Source organism: Stigmatopora argus, chromosome 13 (genome assembly GCF_051989625.1).
Source record: "Stigmatopora argus isolate UIUO_Sarg chromosome 13, RoL_Sarg_1.0, whole genome shotgun sequence".
NCBI lineage: Eukaryota > Metazoa > Chordata > Actinopteri > Syngnathiformes > Syngnathidae > Stigmatopora > Stigmatopora argus.
The window spans coordinates 5,471,611-5,497,388 of NC_135399.1; the positions used below are offsets into that span (position 1 = coordinate 5,471,611).

General features: G+C 39.8%; 1 protein-coding gene across 2 annotated transcripts; it reads right to left on the bottom strand.

Moving 5' to 3' along the window:
• Positions 1 to 7: 7 nt before the first annotated feature.
• akap11 (A kinase (PRKA) anchor protein 11) lies at positions 8 to 25,735 on the bottom strand. 2 transcript variants are annotated; one of them, XM_077616958.1, is made up of 12 exons: positions 25,412 to 25,735; positions 23,367 to 23,452; positions 20,521 to 20,628; positions 19,380 to 19,433; positions 17,062 to 17,193; positions 16,659 to 16,926; positions 10,182 to 14,232; positions 8,885 to 9,013; positions 7,556 to 7,639; positions 4,175 to 4,221; positions 2,816 to 3,015; positions 8 to 2,646 (listed from the first exon to the last, which is right to left on the bottom strand). In XM_077616958.1, the coding sequence occupies exons 2-12, from the start codon at positions 23,427 to 23,429 to the stop codon at positions 2,467 to 2,469; spliced, it is 5,316 nt and encodes a 1,771-aa protein (XP_077473084.1). In that variant the 5' UTR covers positions 23,430 to 23,452; positions 25,412 to 25,735; the 3' UTR covers positions 8 to 2,466. The 2 variants fall into 2 exon arrangements, with proteins under 2 accessions (XP_077473084.1, XP_077473083.1); XM_077616957.1 differs by having other exon boundaries at positions 7,556 to 7,642.
• Between the last annotated feature and the right edge of the window lie 43 nt (positions 25,736 to 25,778).

A 25,778-nucleotide genomic window follows, 5' to 3' on the forward strand; every position in this document is an offset into this window, starting at 1 on the left:
ACACATGTTACCACATAGAAGCTTTATTGTCACACGTAAATAAAGTGCTAAAGTCAAGCTTACAAATGTGTATTCACTATTCAGCATTGTCACTGGGGAGAACACTTTGCCTCAAGTAGTACCACATTATATTTATTTATATATATATCCATAACTTAATTTTTAAAATATCTATTTGGCAGGACTTTACATAGAAGCAAAAAAAAGTGGAGGGCAAGTTGTAAAGGGGTGCTTTAAAAACAACACTGGAATACAACAGCAGCGGCCATTTCACAAAACTTTGCAGGTGCACATCCAGCAAGCACATACACAAGCTGGAATGTTAAGGGAATGATTCTGTACACAGATTCGCTCTTTCATAATTTGTTGTACATTCCTTTTCATCTCAGACACTCTGCAAGGCTAATTGATAATACTTAACCTCATTTTAGTAAATACAGTGTGACATTTTTTTTAATAGTGCATTTTGTGATATAGTTCATGAGTAAACAAATAAGAAAAACACTGTTTTAGAATGGTATACTTAGAAAAAAGACCATTTCAGTCAGCAGCCTATAGAATTGCAGCAAGATATGGAACAGAGCTTTCAAAATAAAAAGCTCAATCCATGCATGTGACCAACCACAACAAAATGATGGATGCAAAGCAATGCTTATATTACAGTGTCTCCAACCAATGCTTACCATAATAACTATGTCGTCAATGTCAGACAGAAATTACATAGATATATTTTAATTAATGTAAAATATTTAAAATAGCCTGCTGTCTTTACCTAGACTTTTTTCTTTGAGAAATGTTGGTTTAGATTTTCACCCAATAGCAATGATGTACTGGTGAAATGATTTAGTCATCAAATGATGGCATATATGGCCTATAGGTTAGCCACCACTGCGATAAGACCATTAAAGTGCATCTAAGTATTCTGTTGTGCCCGTTTATGGAGATGGAAACCATTGGGGAAGTTGTGGTCGTCCTTCTGTGAGGTGACATTCTTACTGGAACTTGTGGTCAAAAGTTTGAGGCTATCTGCGTCAATAGATCTATCCCGATGAGGACACAACATGGATGACCCACACTCATGATGGTGGTAATCAAAGTGCGGTTTTCAACACTCAAGCCCACAAATGTTCTCTTATTTTATCTTGTGAATCCCAACCTGGCAGACAATCCAGACTTTTGTTAAAATTCAGTTAGCAAATTGGAGTACACTCCTTGACTGTAACAAGCAGTCTTTTGATTTACTCAAATTTGCTTGTCTTGTAAACAATCGGAGAACTGGAGTTTACAATGTTATTAGTAATGAGTTAGTCATGGGAATGGACCATTTTTAGTCTCAACTTGATCAAAAGCTAAACAAGACCATACTTCATGCATTTTGTTATGTCTTTCCTTGGCGAAAGTTAAGTTTTGCTCTATATTCTTTCCATGCCTAGTAATTGAAGCCTGCAATTAAGTTAAAAATGCTGCAGTTAGCCTTCTGACGAGGACGACAAAGTTGAAATCTATTACTTCAATACCGGCCAACTTGATCGGACAACCAATCCACTTGCAAGGCGATATTAAGGTCTTGCTATTTACTCCCACAGTTCTACATGGCTTAGTGTGTTCTTTTCTTTTGAATTAGTAACATGTACATTGGCAACTAAGCGTCTCTTAGTGAGCCCAAAGGCAAAATAGTCTGCAGGTTTGAATGCAATCGACTCAGTACTCTTAGACACCCAACCTTGGATATTACATTGACTACCTATGTAAAAACACCAATGAAATGTCATTTGCAACTAGAGTGTGTAATCAGAACCAGAGAAAGAATAGAGTCTGGACTCTTAAGTGTGTTCTGCAATGACATAATCAGTGATGAAAGGTAAAAAATGCAACTTCATACCTTAACCTTTCCTGCAATGTTGCATTGAAAGCAATTGCTACGTCAGAAAAGCAATTATACTACATTTTGGACGGTCAAAGGCATATTTTGCAGCATTTCTGTGTAGAGGAGGCTGAGCAAAAATGTGTTAAATACAGGGAGGGGTTTTGAGAGTGTTAAAATTACATTTGAATGAAAGTGGAGGACGACAGACAACAATGGAGCCACTTAATGGAAAAATAGAAGTTCTCATGACCCTTCTTTGATAACAGAAAGGGAGTTGTGTTCCTGTGGTGGTCACATGTGGAAACACCAAGGTTGCCAAGGTGGATGTGATGAACTCATTGGCCTGGCAGCCATGGGGATCCCCTAACAATAACAACAATATACAAAGCAACTCTCTGCTTCGCAAATCGGCTTGCCAGGTATAAGCAGGATGGGTCTTCCGTTTTAGGAAAGGGTGTGGTGGGTTTTGATGTGTTAAATAAACATTTGCAAGGATATTATGCAATCAAACTGAGTGGCGTAATGACTACAGTCCCGCACTCAGCTCACATCTATCCTCTGATGGAAAAGGGCTCTAGTAACATTTTTTGGACAGGGGCTTAGGTGTGCTCAAGGAGCCACTTGAATAAGGGGATGCGATGTGAGTCTCTGACCGACTGTGGTGTCTCCTCCATTGGCTGAGGCTGGGTATGTGGATCTTCACAGTAGCGCAAAAGCAACTGCAGTAGGTCTCCAACTCTCAATTTCTTCTCACGCAGCCTTTGGACCACAGTTGGCAACTAAAATTACGGGGGGGAAAAAAAATTAAAAATCACTTACTTTACTCAAATGATAACATTTTGTACTTGCAATACAAGATGTCCCTCTAAGTGGGGACCTGATGAACAATTTCTGTTTTACTTATAGGGATTGGTTTGAGCAAAAGTCAAGCTTTGGACAACATTTTACCTGCTGGAGCTCTTTTTCAAGACTCAGTTGAATCAGCGGGACACCCGCAATAGACGCTGCCACCCACTGCAGCAAGCTCCTCAGCTGGGGGTCGAGGGTCATGTGTTGAGGCCCCCTTCGGAGTTCACGAATGTCTGAATTCAGGATCATCAACAAATTCTTGTATGCTTGTATCTGTGTTGTGTCCAGGCACAAAGTTCCTGGAACAAAGCGCAAGATCATCTGTTTAAAACTAAATATACAGAGCTACTATGGAGAAACAACAAAATCTCCTGTAGAGGGTATGTACATTTTTTAGAAAATAATAATAATACAAAGTCACCCTTAGCATGAATTTACCCACCAGTGATGTAAATCAACAACTGGGAAAGACACATATGTAGGCACAGTGATGGGGAAAAATAAAAAGAATTTATAAAACTACAGTCTCCTATGTCTTTGCTTTGCTGTGACCAAAAATGAATTTGGTAACTAATCTAATTCTAGGGATGTATACACGTCAATCCCCTGAGCCCTACTTTATTTATTTTTTATTTTATGGTCGTCATATGTCGATGAAGTATGCTGACATAACATCAAACGTCAAAAAATGTGAGCTCAAGTCTACCGTCGGCCAGTCTAAGTTTGTTTAAACTGTTTATAAATATAAAAAAAAATCCACCTTTTTATTGTCAGTCTGCATTTTAAAAAAAAAGAATAAGTCTTTTTCATTAGGGATATTGTATACCATGAAATTATTCAAGTTTCGTATAAATAAAAAATATTTAATATGGACAAATACCTATTAAATTGTGTATTTTTGTGCTCCTAATTGCTGTTTTGGGATGGAGCATAGTCCAATGAGCTTTGTTTCGTTCCTTTTGCAAATGCTAAAATATACGTATAAAGTATGTCCCTTGAAATCAAACTGCTTTCTATACTATAAAGTGTAATCATCGAGTACTTTAACAAAATTATTCACAGCACTTGGAGATATTTCAAATGTCTATCAATGTTATTAGGAGGACAAAACTAAACTTAGGATCTACAGGAGTCTATAGTCAAACTGCGAATTTAGGATTTTGGATGAACAGACAAGGAACAAAAAAATCAATGTACGTGTGGGGTCGGGGCAACACAGACCTCAGAATAATGAGTGTACACGATGAATGAACGTCAATGTGGCTAACTCGCACTATGGGGGTGGTAAAATCCCCTGCTATGACACAGAGACAGTCAATGGCAGCAGATGCCAATGACTGGCAGGAGCAGACTCAACTTAAATTACTTGTGCCCACTCATTTATCTCTGTCGCTTTTATGTTACAATGACTCATGTTTGAATGAAGGTGAATTTACACAAGAGTAAAGGAACCCTTACCATTAGATTCCTCTTTGATATCAGTCTCTTTGTCATCTGTATGGTCACTGTTGAATAAGGCACGAAGAAAAGAGTTAATACAAACCAGTTCACAAGATGTTTCCTTCCTGCAAAATGACTTCCAGTAACTTTTTTTTTAAAATTCAGTTACGAGAAGATTTAAGAGGAACAAGGTAATTTCTTAATTTAGAATTTTTTTATGACGTTGATTTTGTCATTTTGAATTTTTTTATGACGTTGCTTTTGTCAATTAATGTTTCAAACTTGGTTCTGAGTCACCCTGTGTGATGGACAGTGTTGCGTAAAAAAAGAAACACTTTTTCATCTAATTGAATGGTGAAGTGTTTCAACGCTTTTGAGCGTGTTAGTTCATTGTAACGAGGAGCACAATAAGCTATTGGTAGTGCGTGGCTGTACATTATACCAAACAGTTGAACTCGTGAGGAGGGAGAAAGCTTCTCATCTGTGAAGATCACCGAAAAAAATTCAAGTACAGGTAAAATCACAATGCCTTCAGTTACTTTGGCCGTACACTAATTAATTTATTTTTCAACATTACATTTCCTGTTATTAAACTGGTGAAAATTTAAAACCAAAATTATTTATATCATCCTTCAACAGTGCTGCCTCTTCCAAGGAAGATGACTTTTTTTGTCAAAGCAAAGAACTTTTTTTCATAACTGTGCTTTCATATGATATCCCAAATTCTGACACTTCCTAATTCACATCACTACGTCTTTGCAAAAGTGTGGTGAAAGCTGGATATATTTATGCTAAAGATGACCTTTTATTATCAATAACTATATATGTCTCACAACCCTAAATGTAATTTTATCAGGTTTGCAAGAAACTACAGTGGTACCTCTACATACGAGCAGCTCTACCTACGAGATGCTCGAGATATGATTAAAATTTTGAGCAAATAATTATCTGTAGATACGAGGAAAATTTTGAGCAAATAATTATCTCTAGATACGAGAAAAATTTTGAGATGCGAGAAAGCCAGGTGGCCATGACATGAGAGGCTGTTTATCATCGTAGCGCATCTTTTTGCCGCAACTCTTTCGTGTATAACAGATATCGACGAGCACTGGGCGGAGCTTGCATTTTCCCCTGTCACAGAGCTTGCTCGTTGTCATTGATGATATTGTGTCATTTGGAAATTCCTTGGGGCTGGAGGTTAACGAGACAGATGTGAATGATCTTATCGCCGAGCACCATGAAGAACTGATGACACAGGATTTAATCAAGCTCCAGGAGAGTGAACATTTGGAGGTGTTGCCGTAACTCAGTAGCGAGGAGGAGGTGGACGAGGGGGGCCGCCTGGCTACAAAGGATATCAAAGACATGCTAGCGAAGTGGCAAGAGTTTTCTGATTTTGTAGAAAAGAGGCACCCTGACAAGCTGGCAAGTGTCCGCGCGTTATCGTATTATGAGGACATTTGTGCGCGTCATTTTCGAAATATTTTGAAGGGAAGGCAAAAACAAACAACTCCTGATGCGTTCGTTTTAAAAACTCCGGGTGGAGTCAACCCGGAACAAAGGTAAAAATAATAAAACAAAATTAGAATTCAGTTTTGTGTAAAGTTACATTAAACGTATGTTTGAGTGTGTCTATATATATCAATCCAAGTTGATTTAAATTTGTTTGTCCGGTTACGAGTGCGTTGCCGTGGAATTATTGGCTATTATTTACACTTTTTCCCTACAACTACAAATCATCAGTAAAAAAAAAAAAACTAATTAGTAAACATGATTATTTTCGCTGGTATGAACTTGATCAATGTTTTGTCTTGCGCTTTAAAAACCCCCATCAGGGACTGGTATCGTAAAACTGGTAAATTAAAATCAGACCTAATGACTAGAACTAACTAAAAATCTAAGACCCACAGTGGGTGTCATTATTGCTGCCCGACTGGCTTTTATAACCATAAGTAATTGTCTTAGAAGTAACTGCCACCATTCAACATTTTAACTGTTTAAGCATGAAAAAATATTGAAATGCAACGCCTCTTTTCAATGACCTCTGAACGACACAGGCTTGTGCATCTTGGTTGTACAGTAAACACTTTCTGGAGAGACTACCTAACAAATCAAATACGGGTATTGCAGCTAAAACAAAGACACCATAATTCTGTGGTGAGTTGCTGACTTACAGCCTAATACCTCAGGCCAAATGCTATGAGTAGTTGATGTTGATGAGTATAAAAATAGTCTACTCTAAACCAAAAAGGGAAACACCCAAGACCTATTTTGCGGTAGTCTACAAATATCATCAAAACACAAAACGAGGGATTCCCTTTAAAAAAAAAAAAAAAAAAACTTAATGCTGATCAGAACACTTTCAACAAAGGGCATTAATTTCGTGCCAAGTCCCTGCGGCTTGCTCTTTTTTTCCACGAGGCTGTCGTTAGTTTGTGTCCAGCTTGTGATATGCCAACAGAAAAATATAATATTAATAATATTATATGATATTATCCCTATTACAATTGTTAACTACATTCTTACTGTTGGAATCTGCAGGCATGCTTAAAATAACAGTAACATGAAAAATGAGGTGGCAAAAACTAAGAATGCTCTATCTATTAATATCCTCCTGGCTACCAATAGAGGACATTTATAAACCTAAATATCTCCCACCCGGTGCATCCAATCGCATTTTTGTGCTCTTTAGAGGACATTCAAAGCTTTACAATGATACCAAATTTATTTTGCAGTATTCCAATTACTTCACATTGATTGGGGAATTTCAAAATAAATGTGATCGGACAACATTTTTTTTCCTGGTAGTCAGGAGGATATGTTGCTGCATTCTAGGTTTAAATAAAAAAATGTTGCTGTTAATGGTGCTACAATTTGCAGGTGTAACTCTCAAGACTAGGAAAAGTAGTGACAATCTCAAATTAATAACATTTTAGAGATCAAATAGTGGTGCTTCAGTAGTAGGGAAAAATAACTAATGACATGAGATATTTAAATCACAAGGACGACATGCCATGATACAGGATATTTTTCAATTAATGAAAAATTATATGAAAATGATACATGGATAGTGGTTGTTGTGAGACAGCCAATGAGAGCCTAGTATAGTGTACAGACAATGAGAGCTTAGTATAGTGTAGTGGCGTTCTAAAGTGAGAATCAATGCATCAGCGACAATATTTACATAAATACATTTACTTTTGGGGGGATTTTGTAAGTCGAGGCACTCATTTGCATATAAAAAGCTTTCGTAACCTGAAACGTTTGTACCTAGAGGCATTTGTAAGTAGAGGGATTCGTAAGTAGAGGCATGACTGTATAAAATTCTGTAAATCACTTTGCAATTCTTCCCTTTTTACAGTGGTCTCAGATTCCAAAGAACATTGAACACCAACTGACCTGTCTGAGGGTGAGGATGACATGTGTTCCTCAAAGGGCTCTCCCTCCAGGCCAAGACTGCTCCAGCTGCTGCTATTTCCATTGCTGCTAGAGAAAAGAGGCCAGTGATGGACCAAGATGACATAAGACAATTAACAATCAAAAGACGGGTTGCATTGTAATCATTATTAATATTTGGATTTTAGTTGTTTGAAAAAGCAGCATAATCTCACTTAAGATGCAAATCAAAGTAAATGACAGTGTGCATAACAGTAAGGATGGTGGATGGAAGGTTTTATTTATTTTGAATGTAATATTATTTGCCTATGCATATTTCAACTAGGAATTAGAATGTATGTCATGGTGGGAACTGTTTCCTTTCGTCCATCAACATGCTCTAAAATCCTTTGAGGATGAATTGTATTTTCCCTTTAGTCGTTTCATCAGCTAAGCGGAAATGGTCACAACAGGCCTTTAAAGGGAGTCTAATGAATCACACATGGTTTTGGACATTGTTCCTGCAGAAACAACGCCTGAAGAGACAAAAGCAGTCTTTTAAGACCCACCTTTAGAAAATATTATGACACATTAACTCAACCTCCTCTACAGTCAAGGCACTGTGTTCCTTTGGTATCTGGGGAAAAGGTTCTAATTGTCAGGTTTCTTTTTACGGAGATACCCCCATTTTTACAAAAAAAAAAAACTGGTGTGAAAACATGTTGAAGGAGGGGAATACATTATCTGTATGTATATGAATTTTCCGTCTCAAACCACCTCTCCTCTGAGCTACTTAAGTGCATTTGAGCTACATAAAAACTTTTAGATCGCCACACGTCAACGCCCACAGGAACATTCGCAACTGGTAGAGATGAGACATTTTTATAGTCGTGATGCAAAGGCAACACAGCTGTTCTCTGTATCAATTTAGGGTAAGGGTACGTAGGTGTTGGGCTCAAATTGAATTTGTAAATGTGCCAAATGGCTTTGAACTAATGTAACAGTCTTTGATAAGACAGAAAAAATGAAATAAAAGCTTTAACCAGTGAAAATTTGTCCACATGCACAAAACGCAAGAGATCCAGAATGACTTAATTTTGTTTAACATATGCAGAGTTGTTAGATAGTCAAGGAGTCAATTGCTTTGATTCTGAACATTGTCAACATCAGGTTGCAAATCAACAAGGCTTCAAAATTATCTCCTGAACATTGTCTGCACAAATGTGTGTCTGACAGCTCTCAGTGCAGATTCATTGGTCAAAGCACAGAACAGGCCAATTTTAATACATCACTAAAAAATATGACAGTCCTTTTGTGGGACGTCAGAAGTAATTCATCATCCAGGATGTATACCTGTCACTGAGGTGTAGGAAACTGCTGTTATCATCCTCGAAGCTAAGGTTTGACCAGCTACCCAGACTGTCATCCCCAACACTTAATTGCTGGGACATCGTGGACTCAGTGGTTTCTCTGCCTGGAGAGCTATATGCAAAGTAGAGCAATATTAGATATTCAAGAAAAAAAACAACTGTCAAATTCACAAGTAATGTATAATAATATGCTTTTTAAAAAAATCTGGACAATGTGGTAGTCAAGTACGGACACCGTACATTCCAACTCTTGAACACCCCAGCAGTAGGAAAGCTTTGGCGGACCATTGTGTACTTGGTCCATGGGAGCTATTGCTTAAAGTGTGCAAGATAATTGTGTGACATCACACTTTGCCTTATCATGTAAGTAAGTGCACTCGCTCGTCTCTATCTACGCCCACTAATAATGGGAGCGCCAATAAGCCGGGCAAGCTCGTCTATATAGTCTCAATTTGAGTTAGCTCCTTCCTGGTTGTTAACTGAGCAGGACAAATATGTATAAATATTGTAGCATAAATATGTAAATGTTGTAGCATTAAATCTTTGCAAATATATTTTGTGTGGTTTAGTACAATACTTCATGGTTTAGTACAACCTCTCTTTGTCACTTTTAAATCCTCCTGTAACCTCCACCACCCGCTGACTTGGCTCAGCCTGATTTCTGTCAGGAGAAGGCCGGTTCCTGACCGACTTTTAACGCCCTGCCCCGTCTCCTTTGTGTCACCTCCAAACATGAAATATGGCTTCCAGCCTTGACGCACTATGGGAGTGTGTTGCCGTCAATTGAGTGTTTTAAGTAGACTAACAGATTTTCAATTAAGGAGTCATACATAGCTTGCCTCCTGACTGAAATACACCTCTGTGCATACAGAACCCTACTGAATTGGGAGTGTCAAATGAGTGATTATATTTTTTAAAGAGCGAAGTTTGGTGTCAATGAAAGACTTGTTTGCGTCGCCGCAATGTGTCAAATTCACCCAGGAGCTTCTCAAATACACCTACTCTACTAACGGCCAATCAGAATAAAGAGTTTAAATTCAAAATAATGAGTATTAAAAAATTGCACGCAGTAGGCTGGAAATTCATGGTAAGGGAATTTTGCAGAAAGGCAAAGAAAAGGACCAGCTCAAAAGGCTTTTGAATTTGGGCACTTGCAACATAAACTGTCAGGATAACCTGGTAAAATGGCATTCAGTTTTATAAAAAATAATGTAAAAAATTAAACCTTAGTGCCACTTTATGATTGTATAACAGGTGTCAGTCAATGTTGCTGCTTGTACCTGACGCTGGCCGCTTGGCAGACATTGAGTGCAGAGGTCATGATCTCAGCAGTGAGGCTTTCTGCATAGCTGGTTCCATCATGGCCGATGCCACTATCTGCGTTGAGACTGGTGTTGCTCAGCTCACGTTTTGCATTCTCCATTGCCATAGCCACCATCTGATCTGCAAATGCCGATTTGTGTTCCAGGTCAATATGGATTTTAGGAATCTCCAGCCCGTTGAGGGTCTCTGGCCTTCCTTGAAACGATGGGCCCCTTTTCCTCCTCTGCAATATTGACTGGGAATGATGCTGATTTAACTTGGTGCAGCAGGGGCATTCAAAATTCTGACAGTAACGGCAGGTCATCAATCCCTGGACTTGACCTGATCCAGTCGCTCCAGATGGCCTTTGTGTGTGCAAGCTTTTGTCCAAGCCAGTTGTCCTCAAATGATGCTGGGAAGAACGCCGTACTGAAGCCAGGCTAATCTTTAGTGTATCATCAACTATTTTCCTTGCATAGTGCTCAATGACCTGCATCATCCTACTGTTGTGCCCTCGATCAAACAGGCTTCCTGTGCTGTGGTAACGACTCACCTTAGAATCCTTGGATAGTAAAGGGCAAGAAAATGAGTTCCTAATGAGGTTCTCAGTCATATTTTCAAGTTTGGATTTCTTATAAAGACAAGAGTCAGTAAGAGATTTTGAGAGGCGTAGAGAAGATACACGAAGTGTTCGTGTCACATCACAAGTGATACTGTGTGCCAAAGATTCTGCAAAGTTCACTAGATCAACACAGTCTCGCTGGTTCTTTCTGCAACAACACTGTATATCCTGACATGAAGAACAAACACCTGACTGCATCAAGTCCTTGCTTGCTGTGGACTCACTACTTGATGTCTTCCATTCATCCGGTAACGACTTGGAGGGACGAAGGCGGGTGCCGGCGGATCTTTGTTTCATTTTGCGACTAGCATGAGACAAACCTTGTTTTATGGACCGGTAGGCCAGACGGCTGGCATATTGATCAAGGACCAACTCCCGACTGCCCCCTTCTTTTTTTAGGACCCTAATGAGGTAGCCGGCATATTCATCTGTCACACTCTCACAGCTGTGAAACGCGGAGGACAATTCCGAGCTGGAACCACTAGATCTGGAAACAGGTGAGCGTAAAACCGAGGCCAGGAGATTGTTGGACCATTGTTCAGCCACCCTCTCCACCCTCCAGTCCCGGTTTTGATCTGTGCTTGCAAGAGAGGGATGGTGGTGGTGATGGAAACACTCTGAGCTAAGAAGATTTAGATTGTTTCTTGGAGAAGCAAGATATGAGCATTGCTGGACAGAGCTTACCATCTTCTTCACATGACTGATTACTTCCCCAGCCACCTCGCCCGCATACACCCATAAGGAGTTTAAAGTCTGCTGTGAAAAGTGAGCTACACTGTCACGCCTTCTCTCACCCGGAGCTGCAAATTCCCCAAACTCATCATCAACTCCTAGAGTGTCCATTTCAGTTGCCATTGAGACTATATGACAAGCTAACTGCTCAGCATAATGAAGCGCTTCCTTGTTCGAAAGTCTGTGAGATGACAACTGCCTCACTTCCTGCGGACGACAATCTGACTCGACCGATTTGTCGGTGTCACTTTTAATAGGGTCTTCTGGTAATTCCTCTTCCTCTTCATCCTCGTTACCATCTGCCTCTTCGGAAAGAGATCTCATCAACTTTAACATAAACTCGGTCTTGTCTGCCTCTGGGCTCTTTTCTGGTGGATCTAGACCAGGTTCAGGGTGATAGTGTGGGGTTGGAGGTGGAGTAGCAGGGGAAAATTCTTTGGCCAACTTGCTTTTTAACTTTTTGGAGAACTGTTTAATTTGTTTCTCCCTGGATATTTCACCTGGCTGCTGCGGGGTAGAAGGGGGAGTGCTAGGTGTTCGACCAGTTTTTTGCCCCAAGTTTGGAGCATTTGGTACATGCAGAGTCGCCCCTTGGCTCACAGCTGTCTTGGAAGGAAAATCAGCACCGTCATCTAAACTTTTCTTCATTTTAGAAGTGCTTACAAACTCACAAGCTTCAGTCACTATCGTGTCCAGCATGTTGCCAGTGAAGTTTTGGAATGGTGCCTTTTCATACGGGGAGGCTTTTACACAGGTGGGCATTGGATTAACAGGGTTGTAAATGTGAGTTTCCGTACATGTAGTGTTATCTGAGGAACATGTTATTTTTTTAGGGCTGGCCTGTAAGGTATCTGTTGAACTGGAATCGTTCTGGTCTTCAGAAACCTGTAGATAAGAGATGGCTTGGCCTGCTTGGGGCACAGGGATACAGCTTGCCATGCCTGACACAGTGAAAATGGCATCTTTCACCGAGCAGGGAGCACTGTCTCCTGAGGTCCCTGAAATATCTGCTGAGGTTGCATCGAAAAGTTGCTGGCTTGCAAATGTACTGCATGTGTGAGCACTTACATTATCTCCGTTAACAGGAGAAACACTGATGGCAGCTTGGCTAGTGAAGGTAATGTCAGCTTGAGAAAGCTCAATAAATGCCTCCTGGATTACAGACTCAGACAAGTCTGAAGCATAGGAAGTCACCACCTCCTCCTCTTCTTCTTCTTCTTCATTGACATGGCCAAAAGTCCAATCAGTGGGGGTTAAAGGTGTTGACGGATGGGAGAACTGACACACCTCCATTATACCTTCAAAAATCAGCTCTTCTGCTAAATCTGCCGCAAACTGGGTTACTGTATTATGGAAAATCTGCTTTTTAACATTCAAGAACTCTTTCAATGCACCCGATACTGCCTCACCAACCAGAAAGTTTGCCAGCCCATTCATCGCACGCTTCTTCAACACATAGGCCTGCCGCATACCAATTTCATGGAAGGCCATTTGAAATACTGAGGAGGTGAGTCTAGCAGCTAAGTGACACAAAGTGGTGGTGCAAGAAGACACCCCTTTTTGGAGGTCTCTCAAAGCACTGCCCAGACTCATTTCTACAAGATCAGTAGCAAACCTCTGGATTCCTCCCTTCAAAGACTGTGAAGTCTTTTGTAGCTTGGCAACAGTTACTGTCTCCTGGATATCAGACAGCTTCATCGTGTAACCTAAAGGGTTGGTGAATTCCTTGTGGCAAACACAACTGAGATTTTTGTTGTCATTAATGTCTATAGCAGACTGGTACCCGCAGACGGATCCAAGAATTTCTTTTGAGAGACTGCTGGCAAAGTCCGAGTAGGTTTTATACAAAGAACAAAGATCTTGAGGTTTACGTAATTCAGTGTGGCATCCATCTTCAGTTTGCTTCCAGAAATATTCCAGCACACCACTTGAATCTATCAAGGGGCTAAAGGCAGAGGAGGTGACTGGACTGAAGAGTGGACCAGCATTGTCCTCAGAGAAACTTTGCACTGGCTGTGGGGAGTCAGGCACCTCAGAGTGAGGTCCATAGGGGGAGCCTGGTTTAAGGGGAGTGGGTTTTTTAACATTGGCTGGGAGAATTGGTTGGTCAAAGCAGTGAGGAAACATGCCTTTTCTTGTATTGCCTTTGGACACTGAAACAATACTTTTAGATTCTATAGTACGTGTGGTCGGAGCACTTTCATTATCCATAGGTAGTGTGAGAGTGCCGCTTTCCGAAGTGAAGTCTTCTAGGTCATCAAACTGGTCAAAGCTGTCAAAAAATTCACTCACTTCAGAGTCTGAGTCTTCCACCCTATCTCTAGGACCTCCTGGTACCTGAGGAATTTCCAGTTTGGCTAGCATGCTTTTCTGGTATCCCACCTCATCAAGGAAAATGATAGGGCTTGGGCTCGAGCAGTCAGATTCTTCAGATTCACTGATGTGAACTGTCGGTGAGGATAAAGGAGCTCGTTGACTGCAGTAGGTCCACTGAGTTTCTATGCTGGAGGACTTCTGCACTGTGACAGAAACCTCTGGCCCCAGTTTGTGTTCCGTCACATACTTCTTTAAAGATGAGCTTATTATAATGTGAGAGCCTGAGAGTTCCTTTCGTCTCTTGTGGGCAGGAACTGTCTGTGACGCCATGTCACGTTTTTTAGATGATGTGTGATAGGCTTCGGGTGTCCATGATAGTCAGGGGAATAAGAAGAGAGAGAAAAGACAGATTAGATAATGCAACAATGTCTTGGCTACATTCCCAAAAAACACAACCTACAATGCAAAGAAATAGCATTTGGTTCTCAAAATCTTTATTTTACGCAAGGTACATTACGGTGGCCCGAGCCTTACAATTTCTGCTTTCTAATGGTTGGTAATAGCACATCAATTTGGATTTTCAGGTAGAACTCAGTTTTGATCCAAAATTGGTACAAATGAAAGTATGATGAGCTAACTGACTGGTCACACCCACGGGGACACTAGGCATTACTTTTCTAGGACATCAAGGGGCATTTCTTGATTAAACATGTGGCTTGGCTGACTTTATTATGCTTTGATCCATTGCTTATGTAATGATGTACTGACGTTTTAGTGACGCATGATGTGGCTTCAATTTGTGTTGCATGGAAAACCAGCTGGTGTCTGGCACTCTGTAAGAACCAACAAAGCACTAGAACCATCACCAAACAAGCACTCTCATTTAGTGGAAAAGGGTTATTATTGTTCACAATTACTCTAAATAAAATACATCCAAGAACTCTTTGAAGATCTGCCAGTGCATCGAACGGATCACCATGACATACGCTAAATTTTTTGACACTGTTTCAAGACTAGAACAGAGCGTCAGGTACTTTAATAGGCTGAATCCTTGCACCAAAAAGTGCTGCTGGTAGGTCCTACGAATCTGGAAATGTCCATAGTCAATAGTCACAGGTCCTCCAATTATTATTTTAAAGATAGACTACAACTTAACAAATGCGGTTGTGAACACTGATATTGTTTAAAGCCCAACTAAACCAGGATTTTACACTAAGTAGATGATAGAATTGTCAAAGAATATTAAAAAAATAAATTTGCGAGAGTCACAGATCTAAAACAATTGCAATGAATTGTGCATGTGTGTGAGTAAAATAACTGCCTCTATCAAATATAACTTTTTAAACAATTTTTGCTATTATTTTCCGCCTGGCCGATCTAGCTGCCCTCGTTAAAGGCAGGCGAAGCGAAACAACAAAGCCACTGCACATTATGGTGCTTCAGACTCTGGTTTGAGCTTGTATGGTACAATCTCATGTTGTTGGGACTACCAACTTACAATGTTAGATTCCATGATAAATAGACACGTCTACATAGCACTTTCTATTCGTGGATTATTGCGCTCAAAAAAATTAAAATGTGTTCATAAACCCTACCAGACTTGAAGGTGTGTTTTATTTCACACATGTACTTGATTTTCTTTAGATTGGGGCTTAAACAGAACATTTTTTTTCCATTTTCTAGGGAAAATATATATTTTTTCTAAGAAAATTGCATTTGGATTAACTAGGTCTGGAATGTAGGTAATCAGTCTAGGGCAGGGGTCTCCAAACCAGTCCTCAAGGGCCGCCACGGGTCCAGGTTTTCGTTCCAATCCAGCACATACACTATAACCTATCAAGTTTCTGCTTAAACAAGCAGCGTCTGACTGCAATCAACTGATTACACTTCTAAAACACCAGATGGGTGAAAAGGTGTCATCTTGTTTGGTTAGGAATGAAATCCTGCAACCGGTGAGGTAAGTGAAAATTAACTCATCGTCTAAAAAAATGTGATCCGACATGATAAATTCATGGTTTAACAAGGTTTGCAAGGTTGCTTAAAACCTACTCTGGTATTCATACTAAGGAGCAGTAAGTACAATGTTGCCCTATAATTGAAAATCAGGGGGATGATTGGGAACGTGTTATCCATCATAGATAACAGGGCTGGAGATGTTTTGTAAGGAGGACTTCTCCAATACATCTTTATACAGATTCTAGAAACTCATTGTACGTCAGGAGAAATCTAGTAATTTTGGCAAGGGGAAGAGTTTAATTTTTTTGTCCTCTGTTAAGAGTGCCCAAATTGTTGCACCTTTATAATTTGTTTTGATGCATACTGCACATGTTCTGTTAGTCCAATAAAAAATGTAACTTCTGGAATATTCCTGTAACATTTTTTTGGACATGAAAAAAATTAAGTTGCTGATACAAACACCCAATGATTTATTCTATGAACATAAAATAAAATAAAAATAATATACAATAAATTTCAGAAAGGGGCAAATATTATCAGGAAAGGACTGATCAATTTTTGCCACCTTATTTCCAGTACAATTAACAAGAGTACTTTTTTTTTTTTTTATAAAATAGCGGCAGTGCTGCCTAGACCAAAACATACAGCAGATATGGATTCTGCACAGCTAAGTTAATGGTAGTGCTGCTGCTGTATGAGGCTATTTTAGTGCATCGGCCTAAATATCAACATCACAAGGCAAAACATTTTTCAATCATGTAGTATTTTCACTCCCCTGCTGTAGAGTAAAGAAGCAGAAGGGTATATTTGCGCAAGCATTTCAACTTACAGGAGTTACAGGAGTTCTCTCCAGTTTCATCCTCCTCGAGATTCTCCAGTGCAGTAACAAAATCGTCTTCGATAGAGGAAACTGACTGGTTGGTGTCATCTTCTTCTGACTGCCTCGCATCACCCCTGTGGAGACTTTGCAACTCCAGGGCATACCGGATACCGGTGATGTAACACCCAATTAGACCTGTCAACGATGTGAAGGATGCTGGAGGTTGCCCAGTGACACCAAGGTTGTGTCGAAGGACACATACAGCCTTCACCCAACACTGTGTGTTGAGGGATGGAGGAGAGAAAACAATAAGTTATTCTCAGGTTTCAAAGGGAATGTGTCTGGTCTTAGCTGTTTTGCATGCAGTGCAGAATAGTGGAATTTGGAAAGAAGATCATTTTTTTCAACCTACTTGAGGCCCAGTGTCACTGTGCTCTTTAAGTCTTCGGGAATCTTTGAGTAGCAGAACCTCATCATTTTTCAAGGTGTGGACATGGAAGGTCCTGAGCATCTCACACATTCCAGCTGGAAGGGATGCCAGAGCCTAAAAGAACGACGGAGTATATTGAGGCATTATAATACCATTGACTGTCATGTGTATATGATCGATCATATGAATGAGTCTAAACTTGTAGCACTCTATAAAGCCAAATGAAATTGCCACACGACAAATAGAAGACCACATTCCTGGGTTTGGCATTCTATACAACATAGCAAAGGAGCTACATTGCTGAAACCAAGCACATAAAGACAGTATTCCTAAATGAGATAATTAGATGACAGCACCAGTATGTGGTGATATGTAAAAATAATCTCAAAACAACATGATCTAGAAAGTATTCACAGCGTTTTATTTTTTTCAGAATCGTTTAAGATATAATCATATTCAAAATGGATTTTTGGGCACTCACAGATCTTCTCTAGATCATTCAGGTTTCTGGGCTGAACTGAGAAACAGAGTTTGAGCTCCCTCCAAAAATGTTCTATTGAGTTTAAGTCTGGAGAGTGGTTAGGCCATACCGGAACCTTAATATGCTTCAGGTCATTGTCATGTTGGTAGACCCAGCTATGACCCATCTTCAATGCTCTAACTGAGAGAAGGAGGTTGTTCCCCAAAATCTCACAATACATGGGCCCCGGTCATCCTCTCCCTAATACAGTGCAGGCATCCTGTCCCATGTACAGAAAAGCACCACCAAAGCTTGATGCTACCACCCCAATGCTTCACAGTATGGATGGTGTTCTTGAAGTGGTACTCATCACTCTTCTTCCCCCATACACAGTTAGAGGAATTAAGAGCAAACAGTTCTATTTTGGTCTGATCTGACCATAAAGCCTTCTCCCATGGTTCTTCTGTACTATCCACATGGTCATTGGCAAACTTCAGAAGGACCTTGAGATTTGCTGGTTGCAGGGGAACCTTTTGAGACATGCATGATTTCAAACCATGATGTCTTAAGAGTATTACCAACAGTCACATTGGAAACAGTGGTTCCAGCTCTTTTCAGATCATTGGCCAAGTTCTCTTGTATAGTTCTGGGCTGATTCCTCACCTCTCTTAGGATCATTATGACCTCACGGGGTGATATCTTGCATGGAGCTTCACTCCGATTGAGATTGCCCGTCATGTTTAGCGTCTTTCATTTTCTAATGATAGCTCCAACAGTGGACCATTTTTTTGCTAACCTGCTTGGGAATTTCTCCATAAATCCTTTCGAGCCTGATGAAGTTATAGAATGTTGTCTGTGCACAGCCGTTTTCCTATCCCTCCAGGCATATTCAATTGGATTGAGGTGGAAACACTGGCTGGGCCATTCAACGACATTTTCTGCGTTGTTTTGGAGCCACTTCTTTGATATCTTGTCTGTGTGGTTAGGATCGATGTTCTGCTGAAAGATGGACCATCGCTCCAGTCTGATGTCAACAATGTTCTGGAACAGGTTTTCATCCAGGATGTACATATCTACATCCGTCTTTCCCCATCTTCTGATTAGTCTTTGAATTATTGCTGCTGAAAAACATCCCAACAGCATAATGTTGCACCACAGCTTCATTTTAAGGGTGGTATTGACGGTGCCTGTTTTTCTCCAAATGTAGTGCCTGACATTCACTCCAAAGAGTTTGGTTTCTGTCTCATCAGATCAGAGAATTTAGTTTGCTGTGACCTGAGCATGAATCTCAAAACTCCAGCCGGGATGCCGTGTGGCTTTTACAAAGCCGTGGATAAAGCGTGGATTTTGTCTGGCCACGTTATGAACACAAGCTTGATTAGTGGATATCTGCACGGATATTCATCCTTTTGGAAGGTTCTCTTCCCTAGGGAAATGGCAGAGCTCTGACGATCTGGTTATGATCTTGACTAGGTCCCTTCTCCCCTGGTCACTCATCTAATATGTCTGGCCAGCTCTAGGAAGAGTAATGTTTGTTGCAAACTTCTTCCAATGATGGATAATGGAGCCGATTATGCTAGTTGAAACCTTCAAAGCAGCACAAATGTTTATATAGCTTGTCCCAGGCATGTGCCTCAAAACCTATGCCTGTCTCTGAGGTCTACAGACAACTCCTTTGGATTTATGCTTTGTTTGTACTTTGACATACTCTGTAATCCCTAGCACCTTTTATACAGATAGGTGTGTGCCTTTCCTAATCATGTCACATATACTGAATTTACTGCAGGTCCTTTGCCACAATGTTCTTGAGAATAAACAGCGCCGAAAAGTAAAAAGGCACCTGATCCACAGCATCGTCGCTCTCATTCTGACCTGGCAGACAGACAAAATGAACCTAAAAGAGGATAAAAAGTGCTCATGTTAGCTCATGCTTTGACGTTAGTATATATGTACAGTAATACCTTGACATACGAGTGTCCCAACTTACGAGAAATTTGAGGTACGAGGAAAATTCAGAGCAAATTTTTGCCTTGAGATACGAGACAATTTTGAGCTACGAGGATATGAGATGGTTCCCGTTGCAGCCGTCTGGGTGGTCTAGTATCTTATAAGAACAGCATCGCTCTTTCTTTCCCGCTGCATCTCCCTCGCATAAAGATATCTATGGGCAGCAGCCATACAGGTTGCTTTTTTAACGTGTTTTTTGCGTTAATCACATGCAGAACTAAGGGAAAAACAATGGCTGGCTCGCCAATACGAGAGTGGTACCTCAACAATATGTAACATCCTCAAGGATGCTATAAAGGGTATAAAGCCTTCCAAAGGACTAACCATAATTTCCAAGCTGCGCACTGACATTCATAATCAGATGGAGAGCCTACTTTGAATATGGATAAAAGATAAACAGTTAGCGGGAGAACTGGGATACACTCGGTTCTGATGCATGGAGAAGCAGTAAGTTCCAACTCTAAAGCCCCGGTGGAATACATTAACACCTTTGCCTTGGTTATCGCACAAAAAGGTTTAAGTTTAGTGTAATGTAAGATTAAAACTTATTTTTAAGTGTGTCTATAGTAATCTAAATTCATTTAGGGCTGAATTCAAATTTTTATTATGTTACGAGCTCGCTGCCGTCCGTCAAGTCCCTCTTTTGTCCTTTCTCTCTCTCTCTCTTGACCGCGGTAAGCCGCAACCGTCTCTCTGTAATGAACGTCACATTTTAGTATTGAAGATCATAACCACTAGATAGGCATTTTTTACTTTGTGAGTAGGTGGTGAGTTAGAACAAATAAAAATATGTTTCCATTTTAATATCCTGTTTGTAGTCTTTTTTCACAAGGGGGAACGGATTAATTTGTATTTAGTTATTTTCTGTCAAAAAGATTGATTTGAGATACGATTAAAATGACAGACGAGCTTCGTCCCGGAACACATTAAGCTCATATCTCAAGGTATTATACGTGTGTGTGCTTGAGACAAACCTCTGTCACTTTTGAACCTTTAGATGGGAGTTCCAGGTTGATACTGCATAGATCCTTTCTGCTCCGTAAGAGGCTTTTGACAAACTGTGTTCCTGTGTCACAAATAGTCTGCCAAAACAAGTGGATATTCTTAGCTAACGGGTAGACCGATCAACGGAACTTAGTTAGTTACTCTAAAATTGTTATCTAGATTTGATGAATATACTCCAGTTTCTTTTTTGTCAGATTCGAGAGCCATTGGATCATTGATTGAGTCTTTAGGAGGCGCCGTAGGGGAACTTTTCAGGGGGAGCTTTTGCGAGAGGTTTTCGGCGTACGAGGAAGATGTTGATGGAGAGTTGTGACCGCTGTTTCTTTTTTGGTACAAATATGCTTTTTTTACAAGGACATGACACTGTCAAGGTGATTGCCATATTTGATGGCTATGACCATGTTGTCATCAATCTCCTGGACACTGCTTCAAACTGTGAGCCATATTGAAAATTTCTTGGTCATTTCCCAAAGTACTGACACTACATTCTTCATCTTTATTGCCGTTATTGTTTTGGGGGAAATTAAAACTTCCACTTCGCTCATCTGCACCGTCCAGCTATCTTATCTGCCCAGAGAGCTCTATTTTAAGATAAAAGTGCGTCGTCCACCCTCACGTTTTAAGCCAAAAAATAAATATATTTCTTAAATTATTTAATTATATCAAGTACCGTATTTTCTCGAATTTAACACGCAGGTAATTTTGGGCCAAAAACATCTGGAAAAACGCAGTAATCGAATATAGTGCGCACCTAAAATTTCCCGTAGTCCTCCGGCATCCTTTGGGCAATTGACGTTCTCTTTCTTACAGATAGGTCGTGCCGTTGCATAAACTTATAGCACCAACATGCATACGAGATGACGTAAAATCCGTGCGTCAAAGTGAGTTTGACAATGCTTTTTTCGATCGAAAATTTGTAATTTATTTTAGTTATTGATTATAACACGCACCCCATCTATTGGAATTAATTATATAGCAAAAATCTGCGTGTTATAATCGAGAAAATACGGTATTTAAAATATACATATATTATGCAGTTTATTATCAGGAAAAACAAAAATAATATTTAATAAAGCCTATTTTTTTAGGCTTGAACACATTTTTTTCCATTTATTGTAATGGGAAAATTGATTCAGATTTTGAACAAATCCCTTTACAAACAACCTTCAGAATAGGGTTGTAGTTGAGAACCGAGGTATTACTGCACATGGACATTTTTAAAATAGGCCATCTTTTGAAGGTGAGCCATATGGTGCGCAAAAAAACGGTACTTACATATCTCTTTGCCACCTCTGTTAAAAATCAACAATATTCATTGCATTTCATAAGCGTGTTTTAAAATCCTTAATCTTTGAGCTCATCCACATCAAATTTTAATCAAAATGAGGATTTATCCACACTGAACTATACATACGACATCATTCTTGTACTATTACGACTTTATTCCTGCACTGTTACTAAGACTTTATTCCCATATTAATACTACGACTTTATTCCCGTGCTAATACTACGATGGTACAGACACTCCTCAACTTACGAACGCAATTGGTTCCGAGCGATTGTTCATAAGTTGAATTTGTTTGTAAGTTGATTTAGTGCTATATTTTGTATTATAATTTATGTTTAAGGCCTATATAAGTATATTGAAGGTTTATATAAGTGCATTTGTATGTTTAAGGCTTGTATAAGTAACACGCATTGGTTTGTACTGAAAAAAAAAACATTTAATAAAATGGAGAGAATATGTACAGTACTGTAGAGAGAGAGATAGATTTATGTATTAGAAACTGGCCAAAAGAAGCGACCTAATGACGATTGCACAGTTTTCTTCTTTTTTTCATCATAAATGATGCAGTAGCACTGTATGGCATCATTCAATTGATTTGCAAACTTTGTGCAACGTTCAATATTTGGGTCCTGCTGCTCGATCTTTCTGTTTATAAATGGTACTGAATGTGCAACGCTCACCACTCTCAGGCGCATCAAGCTTCGTTATTATTGCCACTCGTTTCAAATGAAATGGCTTGCCTCTTCCTTGCAACTCCCTCAATAGAAGCCTTCAGCTTTTTACCAACCATATTCAATATTGGATGCATGAGATATTTAATGATACAAATGAAAAAGGTTCTTTGCACACTGGAGATACATTCATGCACTTCCGCATTGCAACGAAGAAGGTAGATGCTGGGTGAGCTGAGCTCTCACAGCGCCAGGCGTCGGTATTAGCGGCGGAAAGAAGTACTACTCCGAAAAAGACGCGAAATACAAAATTGGACTTGCGAACATTTTTGGACTTAAACGCAATTTGCAGACATGTTCGTATGTACCGTTGTTCGTAAGTTGAATGTTCGTAAGTAGGGGAGCGTCTGTATTTCCGTAGTAATACTACGACTTTATTCACGAACAAATAGTACGATGGTATTCCCGTAGTAATACGACTTTATTCCTGTATTAACACTGTCTTTATTCCTGTAGTAATACTACAACTTTATTACTGTAGTAATACAACAACTTTATTGTGATACTAATACAATCTGTTTATTCTCGCCCTAACAGTACAACTATTTACATGGACTAATATTATGAATTGATTCTCACAGTGCTGGTTTTAAATCCTAATATTCAGTTGTTGATTATAATTTTATGTAGACGCACCAAAAGCAAAAGGATTTCCTTATTTATGTGGACTCAAGAGATGCACAATATTGTTCCAATATTACTACATATAAAAACTGTATATACTAATACATTGATCTATAAACATTTCATACATATTTTTACCCCTCCAAAAGTGGCATGAATTATGATCACTAACCTCTTTTCTGACAAAGGCCCTTGACCTAATTGGGGCTCCTCGAACACGTGCACAAGCATCCATGTCAACCAGAGTGGCCCGCACACCTGAAAGTAGATCACGTTCTTTAGAGGTGGAAAATATAAGAATATAACATGAATCAATTAAAACGTTTAAAAAATAAATAATTTTAATATTTTATTCTGGCTAAAGTGACAATCTCTCCCTAGTGGCACCTCTTTCATGTCCCTGATTAATCTATTAATGCCTTGTGATTTCAAATTAAAGAAACGGAATGTTGAACTTCTTAGCTCAAACGGTTCTCGAGTTATGGCTCTTGAAAGTTTATTTCCTACGCCAAATTTTTCAAGTTGAAGGCCCTCATCTAGTATTAATATAGGTTAGAGGTGGGCGATATGTAAATAAGGTCATTCATTCATCTTAAATTCAGCGCATCCTCGTTGCTGGAGCCTATCCTAGTCGACTTCAGGCCAGAGGCAGGGGACAACCCAGAATTGGTGGCCAGCCAATCGCAGGACACAAGGAGACAAATAACCAATCACGCTCACACGCATACCTAGGGGCAATTTAGAGTGTCCAATCAGCCTACCATGTATGTCTTTGAAATGTGGGAGGAAACCGGAGTACCCGGAGAAAACCCATAGAGGCCTGAGGAGAACATGCAAACTCCACACAGGTGGACCGACCTGGACTAGAACCTAGGACCCCCACTGTGAGGCCAACACACTAACCACTGAGCCGCCAGGCTGCTCAATTTATTATCTGTACAGTCTATTTTCACAAGGGTTGCTGGGGTGCTGGAGCGTATCCCAGCCAACAATAGAATATAGAAGGTAGGCAGGGGAAACCATGAATTGGTTGCAGGTCAATCGTAGGCACAAAGAGACAAACAACCATTCATCCTCAAACTCACAAATGGAGGTCGGAACCCACCAAGGATTGAACCCTCGATCTTAAAACTCTGATGTGGACGTGCTAACAACTCTCTACCATCTCACATATCATCATCACATATTATAATATCCAATATTTTTGTTTATGTTTATAGTCATTTACTTATTTTCCATTCCACTTACCCTCACAAGGTTTGTGGGGGTGCTGGAGCCTATCCCAGCCAACTGTGGACAATAGGTGAGGGAATAGGTGAGGGACAGCCTGAATTGGTTGCTGCCAATCACAGGGCATGAGGAGACGGACAACCATTCACCCTCAAACTCACACCTAGAGACCATTTATATTGATCAAGCATCTTAGTAACCATGTTTTTGGAATGTGGGAGGAACCCAGACTACCCGAAGAAAACGCAGGCAAGGGGAGAACATGCAAACTCCACACAAGAAGTTCCGAACCAACCGGGGATTCAACCCTCTAACTCAAAACTGTGAGGCAGATGTGCTAACCAATCTTTCACCATGTCACCCATTTATATATATTATCTATATTGTGTATTATCCAGATATATTTCTTGGATTGTAATGTACATTATTGTATTTCTGCAGTGTACTGTTCTGTGTTGTATTTGTGTGATTGTTTAAAGGAAGATGTAATTTAAGGGGGAAAAAAACGTTGTTTCTGCACAATTCAAGCTCTTCCCACGATCAACTCAGTTTTCCCTCCTTGAATAAATACATTTAGGGCTGAGGTAAAAAAAATCTATCATTAGATAAGGTTTTAAAAGAAAAAATGGAAACTGTAATAGCTAATGATACAGACTGTACCTCTGGCCTCACACTGTGGATGCTGATGTTGATTTACTGTTGTTCAGACGATAAACATTAGGACGGGCAAAAAAAATACGTGACAAACACACAATATTCTTTAGATTTAAGAAAAACAATAAAGGGACATGCTCGTTGAAGAGCTGTCAATCAAGTAAGCTAGCAAGGATAATAATAGGCCGCAGTAAGCGAATGCCTTGCTGTCACCAAAGGCAGCAGCTAACAACTACGAAGCAAACTATTGTCATTATAGACGTACCGAAAAGACGTTAATAACAGCGTCATGCATGCAAAACATCGACATGGTCACGTTAGCATGTAGTTTACCTGTGGTGCTCGTTGATGTTGTTCGATTTCAGCAGCGTCGCCGACGCTAGACACTGTGCCCTTCCAGTGCACAAAATCAGGTCGGGATTTTTCAAGACTTCCCATTAAAAGCCTACGTGAAATAAACAGTGCCTTCATTCAGCCTTATGAAATCGACAATATTATAATCACAAAAAGAATCAAAGTGATCCTCCATTTGTGAATTTGAACGTGACGTTGACGTTGTTAAATAGGAACGGGTAGTCGATCGATGTTCACTTTGATAATTTTCATGAACGCAACTCAACTCTATTTTCTCAATGCTGTGTGAAAATGTGAAAACCTGAATATCCGAGACCTTACTAATCGAAGCCTGAGAAACAGCGCA